The sequence below is a fragment of the Glycine soja genome, chromosome 5 (genome assembly GCF_004193775.1).
Source record: "Glycine soja cultivar W05 chromosome 5, ASM419377v2, whole genome shotgun sequence".
Lineage (NCBI taxonomy): Eukaryota > Viridiplantae > Streptophyta > Magnoliopsida > Fabales > Fabaceae > Glycine > Glycine soja.
This window is the reverse complement of record NC_041006.1, coordinates 42,649,300-42,662,828: the sequence shown is the minus strand read 5'-3', so window position 1 is coordinate 42,662,828 and position 13,529 is coordinate 42,649,300. Positions and strand designations below refer to the sequence as shown.

General features: G+C 30.1%; 1 protein-coding gene across 2 annotated transcripts; it reads right to left on the bottom strand.

Moving 5' to 3' along the window:
* Nucleotides 1–8,805: 8,805 nt before the first annotated feature.
* On the bottom strand, nt 8,806–12,745 carry LOC114413571 (transcription factor bHLH68-like). 2 transcript variants are annotated; one of them, XM_028378036.1, is made up of 9 exons: nt 12,196–12,745; nt 11,491–11,803; nt 10,906–10,980; nt 10,601–10,666; nt 10,169–10,234; nt 9,905–9,991; nt 9,691–9,735; nt 9,379–9,423; nt 8,806–9,265 (listed from the first exon to the last, which is right to left on the bottom strand). In XM_028378036.1, the coding sequence occupies exons 1-9, from the start codon at nt 12,432–12,434 to the stop codon at nt 9,131–9,133; spliced, it is 1,071 nt and encodes a 356-aa protein (XP_028233837.1). In that variant the 5' UTR covers nt 12,435–12,745; the 3' UTR covers nt 8,806–9,130. The 2 variants fall into 2 exon arrangements, with proteins under 2 accessions (XP_028233837.1, XP_028233839.1); XM_028378038.1 differs by having other exon boundaries at nt 9,935–9,991; nt 12,196–12,738.
* Between the last annotated feature and the right edge of the window lie 784 nt (nt 12,746–13,529).

Sequence of the window (13,529 nt, the reverse complement as noted above, 5' to 3'; positions counted from 1 at the left end):
AGTTGTTTCCGTTAAGGGTAGTTTGAAAGCGTATTTGGTCTCCGGTGGTGTACGTGAATTTTTTAGGAGTATATGATGATTTTTGGTCGGTTTTCATCATCAAAAAAGGAGAAGAGCTAAAAAAAAATTGACGTACATACGAATCAACAATTCATATGGTTCATACGGATTGCTGATCCGTATAAACCATACAGGTTGATCCATATGAATCATATGGATTGTTGATCCGTACGTACGTCAATTTTTTTTAGATAACCACAATAAACACCAACAAAAATACAATAAAGAAGCAGAACAAGCAGTAACAATGACATCATCCAAGTAGCAACAATCACCAAAAAACATCGAAAGAAGGATAACTTACCTCGAAGGAGAAACCAAGTAGAAGAAGAGGAAGCAGCAACACACACGAAATAGTAGCAAGCCGAAGGAAGAAGAAGGAAGACGAAGCAGCAACGCACACATCTTCACACATCACCGTAGGAAAAATACGCATCAAGCCAAAGACGGAACAAGAAGTAGGAAGCCAAAGAGGAAGGGAGGAAGAAGAAGCATTTGTGGGGGAGGGAATAGTGACTCGTCCAGACGAGTCACTATTTAATTGTATACCAAAGGGTGAAAGGCATTTTAGCCCTTTCACCCGAGTTGCTGGGTGTCCTAAGCAACTCCCTTATATTTTTTGTCCATTTGATACAGTCTTTTTTCCTAGCCCATCACTTGGACAAATTGTTTGATTAATGGGCCTTTATAACCAGAGCAATCCATTATGTAGCACATGGGCCAGTACCGATCAGGTTATGTAAAATTTCACTCAACACAACATGAAATTATGTTGAAGTAATTTTGGTATAGAATTAATTTAAGTTGAAATAGAAGTTCATTTTACATTAAGTCAAAATTTTACACTGAATTTTATCATCAAATTATTTTCAGAATTTTTGTTGGGGTTTACGTTGAATCATCCAAAATTATGTTGAAACATTATAATTAATGTAATTTCAAGTGAATATAGAAAAAGTTAGTCTCACGTTAAAAAATTAATTTTGGTATAAAATTAATTTTAAGTTGAGATAATTTTAAGTAGGTTTTACATCAACTAAAAAATTTATACTGAATTTTATTATCAAATTATTTTAGAATAAAACATCGGAGCAAAAATCATATTACTTAAAAATTCCATTTTAATTAAAATTAATTTTATATATCAAAATCAATTATAACTGAAACACGCACTGAGGAAACAAAAAAATCATTATTTATTTGGGTCTATACTATTGATATTTTTTTTATGAGAGACATTCTTAATCGATCTTTGTAAGACTATTAAGAGCGCCAAATTCTGTTTCCAAATACCCAATGCAACCAAAACTCAAACTTAGTAATTAAACTACAACAACTTAGTAATTAACAATCCACGCATTCATTAACGTCTGTAACGAGAAAAAGCAATATGTTATGCTACTTCCAATTGGAAAGTGACATTTGAGGAAATGAGCATAGGAGAACAGTTTAAATATCACATCAAAACGACAAGCGGTGACAAACAAAGAGATCTGGAATTAGAAAGGATGATGAACAACGCATGTCACATCGAAAAGAAGAATAAATAGGGTGTGGAAATGGCATGGCCTCGCGTGGTGGCGATGTTTGGTAATTAATTGCTCACCTGGAAATGATGTTTATTGCTTTGAAACTTCATGCCTAACATGATTACTGCTTTCCATAAGGCATCTCTTATGAAAGTCAAGCCAAGCGTGGAGTTTCCATCAACATGTTCATCATGTTATTGCAAAATTCTCCTGATTTTAGTAGGAAAAACAAAAAAACATAGCTTATGTACGCGCGGTTGCTGTTGGAGACGTGATTGGTGGGGGTCTATTTTCATGTCATTGAAGGTGGGTGGAAGTGAATGCATATGAAGGGCTTGTCTCTTGATTTAATTGGATATTTTACCATTAAATTATCATTATTTTACAAATTTTATCATTAATTTTTTTTTCAAATTTTACTATCATGAATAGTAAAATTCATAAAATAATAATAGTTAAGTGGTTAAGTTCTTGTTTGATATAAAATTTACGGTTGAAATATATATATATATATATATATATATATATATATATATATATATATACTAATTATTTAATTTAAATTTTATTAAAATTAATTCACCTATTTTTGAAATAATCAAAGATTAATTGTTTATCAATTAAATAAGTTTGATACATTAAATATTTCACTATTTTTTTCTTTTCTATAAATCACATATATCTTCTACAAAAGATTATTTCACTCAAGATATATAAGGTTATTATTGATTGCAAAAGACTTTCTTCTTTAAATATTAATGTAATTATATATTCAAAACTTAAACTTGATATCACTAGTAAAATTGAAACAACTTGATGTCAACGTCCTCTATGTCCTCTATGGTAAACTTTATTTTAGATTTGATTGTGTAAATAAATTAAGTTCAAACTTTGTAAGTTTAAAATTAAAAAGTTTTCAATAATTCATTTAAGTGTGTCTATAAACATAAATATGTGTATATTAAAATTTATTATTATCCTTTTTACATAAGTTAGGATTTTTTAGTTATAATCTTCTTAGATGTGAATAAGGAAATTTAATAAATATTTTAGTGGTATAAAATTGATATTATATAAGTATTTTTTACATTGATTTTATAAAAGATCGAGATAGTAATTTGACTGATTTAAATATTTTGACAAATATTTTACATCAATTTTAGGCATAACCGATGTGAAAATGTGTTTTTTGGTTTAAAAATTAATATGAAAGGTGTTTCACTTTCAAGCTCACTTGATACAACTTCAGTTCAAGATCCACCGTTGTTAAATGCTTTTTTGGTGTGAAATAAGATATTAAAAACTACAATGTAGCGTTTTAAGAAAATTGTTAGAAATTATTAAAAGAAATATTTACGAAATGATATTAATAAGTTTAAACAAATTTTTTAATTAATTGAAAAAAGCTAATTAAAAGTGCTTGTCAAACATTGTCTAAGCTAGTTAATTCAATTAAAAATGTTTGGTGATATTTGCTATTAGACTAAAAGATAAATCTAAAGCGACACAAATGTAAAATAAAATATAAGATTAAAAAAATTCAAGTAAATGAGAAAAAAAATATTAATTAGTAAGCTACTTAAAATAGCTTATGAAAATAATTTAAAAACTATTATAATAAATTTTTTTATGGAATAAAATTTATTTTGATCAAATTAACTTTTAAACTAATTAAATTAATTAAAAAGTTCTTAGACTACTGTTTCTCTAAGATTATGGTCGACTAAAAAGTAAAAAATTAAAGCTTAAATTTTAGATTATTAAAAAAAGTATTTACAATTAATTTTTATAAAACAAAAAAGACATCATATGTATTATATTGACGAAAAAATATGCCTAACATATAATTGTCAATTTTTTTTTTTTAAAAAAAATATTTTAGATTCCACCCATAATTGAACTGCCCTCCCTCTACTAGATTACTTCACTTAAAACTTTGGCTTGTCAATTTTCCATACTTCGTCTGGGATTAGTCAATCTTCGTATAATGACCAATGTACCATAATATACGAACAATTAGTCCCCATGATGGTCAGTCATGTGACATATATAGTAGCAGTAAACTATTGTTTGTTCAATTTCATACCTATTGACTAGAAATCTAGAAAAAAAAAAAAAACATACGGTAAAAGCGATCACATCCATTCCCAATAAGGCAGGCAACTCGTTCTCCACTCTTCAAGATTCTCTTCTACATACTCACCGGCAAAAGACTAAGTTAATTTGATGACTTATCTTAGTTTCTTGCTTACTTGCCAGAAAAACTTTTTGGCTAGTCTGATTCTGTTTCGTTCCTGCAGTAAGGACTCCATCTCCATCAACCTAAGTTATAATCAACCTCGTACTATAAACTTTCTATCCAAATATGCTTTTATAAAAATTATTAACATGCAATTATTATGTTTTTATATCATCTCAACGTCACAGTCATTACCAATCACACTACAAAAAAAAATCATGATTTATCGGACGCTAAATTCTTTAACTCGGTCGCTAGCGTTGCGACCGAAATTGCGGCCAAAATCCAGGTGTTGTAAAAACATTAGTCGCTAAGTCCTTAGTGATCAAATTACCGATTCTTTAGACACCGAAATGTGCGGTCGCAAGTACATAAAATTCAGCCGTTGCATATTTCGTTGCTATTTTGCTTGAGACCAAATAAGCGACTGAAACTTTTAGTGGCAAATTCGGTCGCTACACACTAATTAATAATTATTCCAATTTATACTTGCATCTACTCATATACTATAATCAAGATCTCTCAGGTGAAATAATCTAACTTATCTATCTTCTCTCCCAAATCCCTTTAAGAGATAAAATAGTTAAATTTCATAAAGACTAGAGATGTATAACAGGCTAAATAAAATCAGCCTATTTAGATATCCTTTCCCGATTCTCTTATTCTTCTCAACATTACCCTTAAAACATACCATGCAAATGGGTGATCAGACCATAAACAATAAAATTAAGAACAGGAAAGGATAATGCAAAATTAATATTCATAATAGATAGGAAGAGAAATTACATCAAGAGCAGTTAGCTGGTGAGTTCCCAACAATTGAGGGTCTTGTCTCTCATTATCATAAGAGATCTTACAATTACAAGAGGATTATGAATATAAAATGGATTAGATAAGAAAGGGATAGATGGAAGGAATAACTCTTAATGATTATTTTTCTTTCTTTTAGTATTTGCCTTTTGTAAGAAATTGCATTCTCTTGGAATTTCTGTGTGTTTTTTTCTTATTCTTCCTCCTTCTTTTATAGGTGTAGATTAGCTTAATTTTTAAGCAATGTTCACGCTAAGCGCGCTTAGCGAGTGTGGCGGTATTCGCGCTCAACACGTGTCTCACGCTAAGCATGCCTTCATTTTCCATAATTATCTTCATGGTGCTAAGTGTGCATTGCCCGTTGAACCTGTGTATCGTGCTAAGCGCCTAAGACGCACTAAGCGAACAACTTTAGATCTTTAATTTGCTTCTTGAGCTTTACTTTGTTTTTTTTCTGCGCCAATCATTCACCAAGAATCATAAATTCATCAACTTTTAATATTTTTTTACAAAAACTTAAATATTGTTAAAATTTCAATTATTTGCACACAAAAAAATAATTACTAATTCCTATATAATTTAATCCCAAAATATATCTATACATAGTCTATTATTTTCATATGATACTCGCACTTTCTGATAACTTATTTAAAGATATACTTTAATTATGCTTAACTATTTAAAATTAACTTATCCAGATAAGTTCTATTAATCTTTAAAACAAATAGGTTCTACTCAATTTTTCCATTCTTCCACACTATATACACTAAACACTTGTAAACAAAAACGCCAAAGGCTAGACAAAACTGCTAGAAGGATTTTTTTTTGGCATTCATAAACATTCAGTTTTATGAAATTGGGCTTTTGTTTTTGTGTCATTAATAAGAAGAAGAAAAGCGTCGGTGTAAATAAAACCCCTTAATTGAGTGTTGCTTTCAATTTATTATGTTTTGCTTTTAATCAGGTTAATTAAGTTTTTAATTTTAAACTTTTTAAAATTTTGATTTTTAGTTTATGAATAAAAGTTTAATTAGTTAACGTTCTTTAACTTTTTTCTTTGAGTTTTTCTTTCCTAAATAAAAATTTGATAAGTCAAAGTCTCTAAAGTTTACTAAAAAAACAAGTTTACTTTGCTAGAAATCATATTTGTTTAAAATTTAGAAGTTATAAATTGAATTTGTCAAAACATTTACTATATAATTTCTTTACTAAAATTAAAGGGCGAAAAATTACTATATATAAAAGAATAACTTATATATGAAATAAAGAAGTAATTAAATATATTGTTTTCGCTAAAATCATCTATAAAATTTAATGAGGATAAGTGCAAATATAGACACTATAATACTTACCCTTCCTCATACTCGCATACATATAGACTTGGAGTGATTTAAACCTTTTTCTATTTTTGGTTTTGCCGTATCGAGTGTTCCCCATTTTTAGTTGGTTTATTTTCTTTCGCAACATTGTTAAGCGTGTTGTTTAATTATATTCACTTGATGAATTTCCTTTTCTGTTCTCTGCTCACTCACTCATTCTTTTTTCCTTTTTTTTTATTATATGCCTATTTGTTTGATGATTAATTCAGTCTTCCATTATTTTTTTATGATAATATCAGTATGAAATTGTTTCCGTCAGACGTAATGATAATATCTTTGTAGGATTATAAATACGCATAAAATTAATATTCTCATTTTATTTCATATTTAATAATTAATTAAGATTCAAATCTTAAACTATTTGATTAAAAAATATAAATTATTATAATTTGTGTGAATTCTTTTCTCCATAAAACTTGTAAGTTGTAGCTTGGACAAAATATATGTATCTTTTCTCTTAATTGATTTTTTTTTTTTCACACCTACACGTTACAATGACCAGGTGTGTTGATGAATGGCTACATCAGAATTCAGATATGCAACCCATTAATGCTCATTATTGTATATAGAGCCATAGAATGTTTCACTATCATTTGCCTGTCAGTTCAGATGGTCCAATTTCTTAAATGCATCGCAGTACTAATTCGTCACTTCTTATTGGAAGTTTCTAATACTGGAATTTGTACACTTCTTATTCACATATATGTGATACTAGTTACACTAGTAGGCAATAGGCATAGATTTTTTTATAATTTTTATTGATTTTCGAGATAGAGGATATACAGTGATAAGAACAAACGGCTGCAAGTTATTATATTATTATCCTAGCTTGGGTAAAAAAATATTATTGTTTGCACATACTTTTCAAATATAAATGTCAAGGTAGGTATTTCTTCAATTAGTAAAACCATTCTATAACAGACACTAATTTATTAGTTTTCCTTAAACTTGTTGGTGGGTGCTTTTTTTTATCTTTTTACTTATTAATTTTTTTACTTTAAACATATATAGTCCAATAAAAGTCTATTTAGTTAAAAAAAACAAACAAGACATTAGACCTTTTAAGAAGCTCTTTAGGCTTAGCTATTTAAGTAAATATAAATTATATTTTATTAAATTCTTATTATATTAAAATAATATATTTATTTACCTTTTTAAAATAATAAATATGGTGACCCAGATAAAGAGAGTTCAAACATATATATTTATGGAAAGATAAATTTATATTATATTTAAAAGTCTTATTACAAAACAACTTCTTCAATAAGTTATAATGGAGATTAGATTAGACATTAAAAATAAACTTATATCATAAAAATAAGTTAGTCTCGACTCTAATGTAACCTACTCTATCTATTTTCATCTTTGTCTTTTGTCAAATGTTTTGAGTAATAAGATTTTTATTTTTATAGATTATATTTTGCTTTACATAAAGTATTTTTTTTCCATTGGTCTATTAGCTTGTTTGTCATGTATAGAGAAATTAGACCTATATAAAAGCTTTACTATAAGTAGGCTAGCAGGTTAAATTAAACTTTTAAACAGGTTTAATCACACTTAAAAATAAAGTCTAGACAGATAATATCAGATCCAAGCCTTGAAATTTTTAAATAAATTAGGCTTGTTTTACCTAATTTATTGTGTAAATTATACATACATCCCTTGAGGTTTAAGAAAATTATGCATGTATTTACTTTTTTTATAAAACCTATACATGTCTCTTTTGAGGTTTAAAGAAAATTACACATGTCTTTTTTATATTTTTAAAACCTACACAAATATTTTAAATATCGTTTAAACATTTAACAGTAATAAGTCATGTCCATTGACAATTTTGAGTAAAAAAATCTAAAATATATTTTTCGTTCTCATAAATATAAAAATATTTATGTATTTTTTATACTCGTAAAATTTAAATATGTTACTTTTTAAATATCAAAGGGGACATATGTATATTTTTCTATATATATATATATATATATATATATATATAATTTCTTTAAATCTCATAAAAATCTCTTACTTATTTCACCCTTACACATAAGTGTGGGCAGTAATTGTTGTGAGTCTAAGTATATAGTGCCCAACAGCTACAAAGATGGAGATTAATAATTAAGGTTGCTACTTCACAAGTATGGAGTCGAGAAGGAGTATTTTTTTCAAATGAAGCGTGGTTGCTGAAATGCAACAACACGTTACACGTGAGATGCCCTAGCCAAGCTAGGGTTATTTATTCTGCTATATAGCCGGCCGGTGACTGGTATAACCAAAGAGAGGGTATAACTATATATATAACCCCCGCATGCGATACAAGTCTGCATGCGTGTTGGACTCTGTCGGTGTCGGTGTCGGTGTATGTCTTTGCGAAGTGTGCACGCTTTTTTACGTCTATTCATCCGCGTACAAGAATACACAGCACTGCAAAATTTATGCTGACTGCTACTAGCTAGGTCGTCGAGTATTTATATTAATATAACACTCTATTATTAAATAAAACTTAATTTTATTAAATTTTTTATTTAATAAAATTCACATATAATCAATTAGCATCAAAATAAAGAATATATTTAAAAAGTATAAATATTGTTTAGCATGCATAAACTCAACTAACTTATATAAATTAACTGGCCTAAATGAATACTAACTCGGTGGTGTTGTATTTTGTATACCCTTCTCACATTTAATGTACCAAATGGACATAAATTTAATCTTAAAGGCTTAAATAGTACCGTACGTGCATATTTAGTATTAGCTTTTATGATCTTCTGTTTAATTACTGCTAAAGAAGTAGTAGCATTGAAAATAATCATACAATTATTGCATATATACACAATTATCGAACATTGTACGATCGACCTCTTAATTAATTAAGCTAGTGAAAATAACTAAAGCTTGATTTCCGTGAATTAAGGAGTCTTAACAAGGGCTTGCAAATATATAACTTGACTGGCAGCATACATTTTATTCAGGAATTGCGTATAGCATCATGAGCAATCAGCCTTAATTAGGTTTTGCAGCAGATTGACTGCTAATGATGTTATACAATCTCCATGAATATATTTTCTCTCTCTGTATGCTGCATATGATAACCTATTAATAGTAAGTTAAGCAATCTACCGAAATCCCCCACCAAAAGCAGGAGCCCAATAGTCAGCTCCATTGTCACTTCCAACTTGCAGCGTGCATGACACTGGAACCAAGCATAACCCTCTACTCCTCAGGTCTTTCTTTTGTTCTTCTTGAGAATCCTAATTATAATTAACAACCAATAAAAAAAGACATAAGTAAAAATCAAAATTAATATAATATTGAATTAGTTTAATCATTATTAGAAAAGGGGAAAAAATCACTGAACAATTACCTGCTCACTAGCTGCTTTCCTCTTCAAACAGTTTTCATTCAGCAACTATAACCAGAAACAAAATAAAATGAGAGTTTGACTAGCTATACAGTGTTCAAACTACTATATAATAACTAATAATGCAGTAATTAATATATATTATTGTATCTGATAAAGCTGGTGACATTTCTCTTTAATTGTCTAGCTACACTTTTCTTCATTTATAATATAGAATGCAAGTTGAACTGGTGGCTGGCTAAGCTAGCTTTTCCAAATGCAAAATCCCTAAACCCCTTTAAGGGGTTAATTAGTGGATCCAAGGAAAAAGCATACCTGACCGGGGTCTTCAGGGAATATACAATTGTTCTCTCCTTGAACCTAACATTAACCATCTCTCAATCAGTACCACATTATTACCCATTAATTAGTATATATTCTGGCGCACACATGCAAGAAGAAGAAAGATGCTGCTGGAGGGAGAAAGCTAGACTCATTGCTTTAGGAAGTGAGAAACGGCTTTATATATGTATGTGTGTTGTGTGCTAACCAGAAATGGTGGGTTGGTATTATTTCTTACGGATTGTTGCTGCCTCATGTTTCCTGATCCACTGCCCAAGTATGGTAAGCTAAGGGCCTGCATCCACGGGGAAAAGAGAATATTTTTAGAACTTCAAAAACTAATAAAGTGGAAGCAGAAGGATTAGAACAACGTGAAATAATGGACTTTTAACATCTAGCGTGCCATGAGTACTATTCACTGACTCCCGTGGTTGTTTGCAAAAATTGACAGAGGAGAATAAACATTAATTACCTCAATTTGACTCTGAAGGAATCTGATATAGCCAATAGCTTCTAATAAGACAGAAGCCGTGTCAGTCTGCAAAAGTAAAAAATAAATAAAAAATTACCACACACTACAGTCATATTCCCAGTCATCTCTTCTCTTCTATGTAATGCTAAACAGAGAGCATATTGTTTTCTTTTCTCTAAAAAAACTGTGAGAAAGAAAGAGGGCATGCATGGGAAAGATGAATCATATCAAGAAAAAGTATCGTTTTCTTCAAGATTGTTATCTATTATTATTTTATTTGGAACTAGGGGACTAACGAGGTTAATTGGATATGCAAACTTTTATAGGTTTTCTATGAAGATATATATTTGATACTTCAGTTTTTTATTCCAATTTTGGATATAAATTAAGTTTATGTAAATGTTCAATTGAATAATTAAATTAGGTTTAAACCTTTCCGAATGGGGAAACGAGTTGATGAAGGGCGGTAATTCTGTCACCTAATTTCTCCTTCCTAACCTGAAACGGACAAGCACATGCTTAATTAATATGTTGGCTTATGTTTAATTTTCATATCAAGATAAAATGAAGAAAATAAAAATTAAGAAAACATGTGTAGGAACAAGACAAGCAAGAAAAACAACAGTGACCACCCACACACATGTGATGTTTGTGTGCGGTTATGTGTGTTGGTTTGCCTGAAAAAAGTGTTCGAGGTTGGAAGTTTCTGTCTAATTGTTTGCAATCGATGAAAATACCTTGAAGGTCGATTGAGTTGTGGGCGGTTGAACCCTAGCTTTCTTGAATGCCCCACCAGTTGCAGCGCTATCACACTTGAAATTAAAAAACAAAAAAAAAATCGTTAAAATTATAATGCAAAAAAAAAAAGAAAGTTAAAGTAGAAGCGCAAAAGAAAATAGAGTATGTTTTATATAGAAAGAATAGAAGATAAACAATACTCCTATATATATATATATACTAGCATTCGTTTTATATGGAAAGAATAGAAGACATATAAAGAGAAGCAAAGCAATCCATTTTTTTATCTTATAAAATAAAGAAAGAATAGAAAAACCGTTTTACATACATATTCGTTTAAAAAAGAAAAGTTGGAGGACCCATGCCTTTGGCGTATATATATTAATTGGAAAATGAAATTTGAAAATATTCTTCAATACGAAAGCATTTCGGGGACCAAATTCAAAGGTAATTTTATTAATTGTCAGTTGGTTTTAGTAAAGTTTCACGAAATGTGTATAACTCGTATCAAAACCCAGAAAGAAAGAAAAAATAATAACAAATTAAATTGTAGAATCTCTGTAAATTAATATGTATAATTATACCTCTGAGGATGGATCTGGTGGAGGAGGCCTCGCATCGGTGTTATTGTTAGAGAAATCCAACATGCTGCTGCTGAAACTTGTTACACATGATTTGGGGGAAGAAGCAGGCACTATTTGAGACCATGTTGGCTTTGCTGGTTGAAACTCTTCGTTTCCATGCCCATACGCATAGCTGTTCACCGAGCTTTCTTGCTTAACATCAACAATAGGAGCACTTGGAGCCTGGCTTAGCATTTGTTGCTCCCAGTTCTCCAACTTCTTAGACTGAACCTGGCACATACCCCCTTTCTCTTCTTCAGACACCATCCCACTCCTATTTCCCAAAACCACATGCAACCAAAAACAAATACAAATCAGTTAGATTTGAGTCTTCAAATAATCAATGATCAAACATACATATACATAAGTACTAAGTAAGGGTTTCGTTTAACTTATTTTTAACCGTTCTAATAAGTTTTTTTATTGGTATAATTTCTTATTTTTATGGATTTCATAAAAGAGATTTTAAAAAAGTAAATAATTATTTTCTTAAATCAATCTCAAGATTAGTATCTGATTATCGGCCGAAAGGATCATCAGTCCGTGACTCTCAACCTGAAAATACTTTGAATTCAAAACAAAACAAAAAATACCAAGCCTTGTTATGCAACCATGTGGGTGGGTGTGTTAATTTGGTGTGTGTGCGCGAGAGAGTGTGTGTATTACATGAGTAGTTGGCTCCATGACTCAGGTAGCTCTTGATTGTTGTCATGCCAAGAAGGAAGAGGAAGAGAAGAAGTGGGGGTATAATAAGGAGTTAGAAAGTTGGAAGGAGTGGAGAAGAAAGGAGGAGAAGCTTGTGGAGGAGGAGGAGGAGGGCGCATGGTGTTGATGTTCCACCAATTGTTAGGGTTCCCGGCCATCATTTGTTTCACCGGTGAGCTTTGCAAAACACCTCTATTCATGCCTTTCTTAATTTCTACGATCTCGATCTACAAAAGAGAAAGAAAGTCTCTCCTTTCTTTTTTTGATGTTGTTCCAACCCAAGCCTAAACAGGGTCTTGTAGAGACTTTGAGAGAGGTCCACTCCTGTGGGTTGATTAAGTAGGGGACTATTGCTTGGTACTGTTTTTGAGAGAATTTGAATAATCATGGAGTTTTGAGAACCTTTTGTCTTTGTTTTCTCTCTTCTTCTTTTTTCCCTTTCTTTATTGCTTTTCTTTTCTTTTCTTTCTTCCTTTCATGTTTTTCTTTTCTTCCTTTGCTTTTCTATTTCCCCTAGCTAGCTGCTTGCTTTTGCTTTATCTTAAAGAGGGGCAGAAAAGGTGGTAGCAATTCCCATAATCAAGAAAACCAATATATGCGTCTAACCATTGCCACTCTCGAGTGCACGATTTTTGTATCATATCTTCCACGTGGCGTGCTACTGAGACTTGTACATTGCAATATTAATGCCTTTTAATAGATGAAACGTCTAAAATTTGAGAAATTTAATTTGACTTATCCAAGCTAAACACTTCCACCTTCTTATCCTTGACTGCATCGGCATTCATTGCTTATTTCATTTCATTAAACAGTTGTCAATGAGTTAATTAGTCTGTGTCTTATACTATATTTATGTATGAAAAGGTTAAAAGTTACATACAGCTAATTATTCTCTGTAGAAAAAAGGGTTACAGCTAATTATTAATTAATGATGAATACGTTCTTGATATATCTTCATATGTATTTAATTGACTATCATCGTTTGTTTTAATTATAAGCATATTTACGCTCATGATAAAATGAAAATTATTTTCAGCACCATAAAATAAAAATTAATTTTATGAGCAGTTTAAAATAAATAATATTTGTAAAGATATTATTTCATAGTTTTTTTAAAAAAAACTAAACAAAAACCATCATACAAATTATGCATAACCAAATTTATCTGTATGAATGCTGGCTTGCTGATCGAAATTGGCATGGAGAAAAAATTATTTCACATAATTGCTTTTAAATTTATTATAAGGGTTTCTGTATAGAAGCAAAAGAAGTCAATATTAAATTGTACTTGCTTT

Excerpts from the sequence above, each read along its gene's own strand:
- LOC114413571 (XM_028378036.1), bottom strand. The coding sequence starts at position 12,434 with ATGAATAGAGGTGTTTTGCAAAGCTCACCGGTGAAACAAATGATGGCC. Across the intron at positions 10,667-10,905 it reads CAACTCAATCGACCTTCAAG|GTTAGGAAGGAGAAATTAGG; the intron begins GTATTTTCATCG and ends TGTCCGTTTCAG. Across the intron at positions 10,235-10,600 it reads TCGTTTCCCCATTCGGAAAG|ACTGACACGGCTTCTGTCTT; the intron begins GTTTAAACCTAA and ends TTACTTTTGCAG.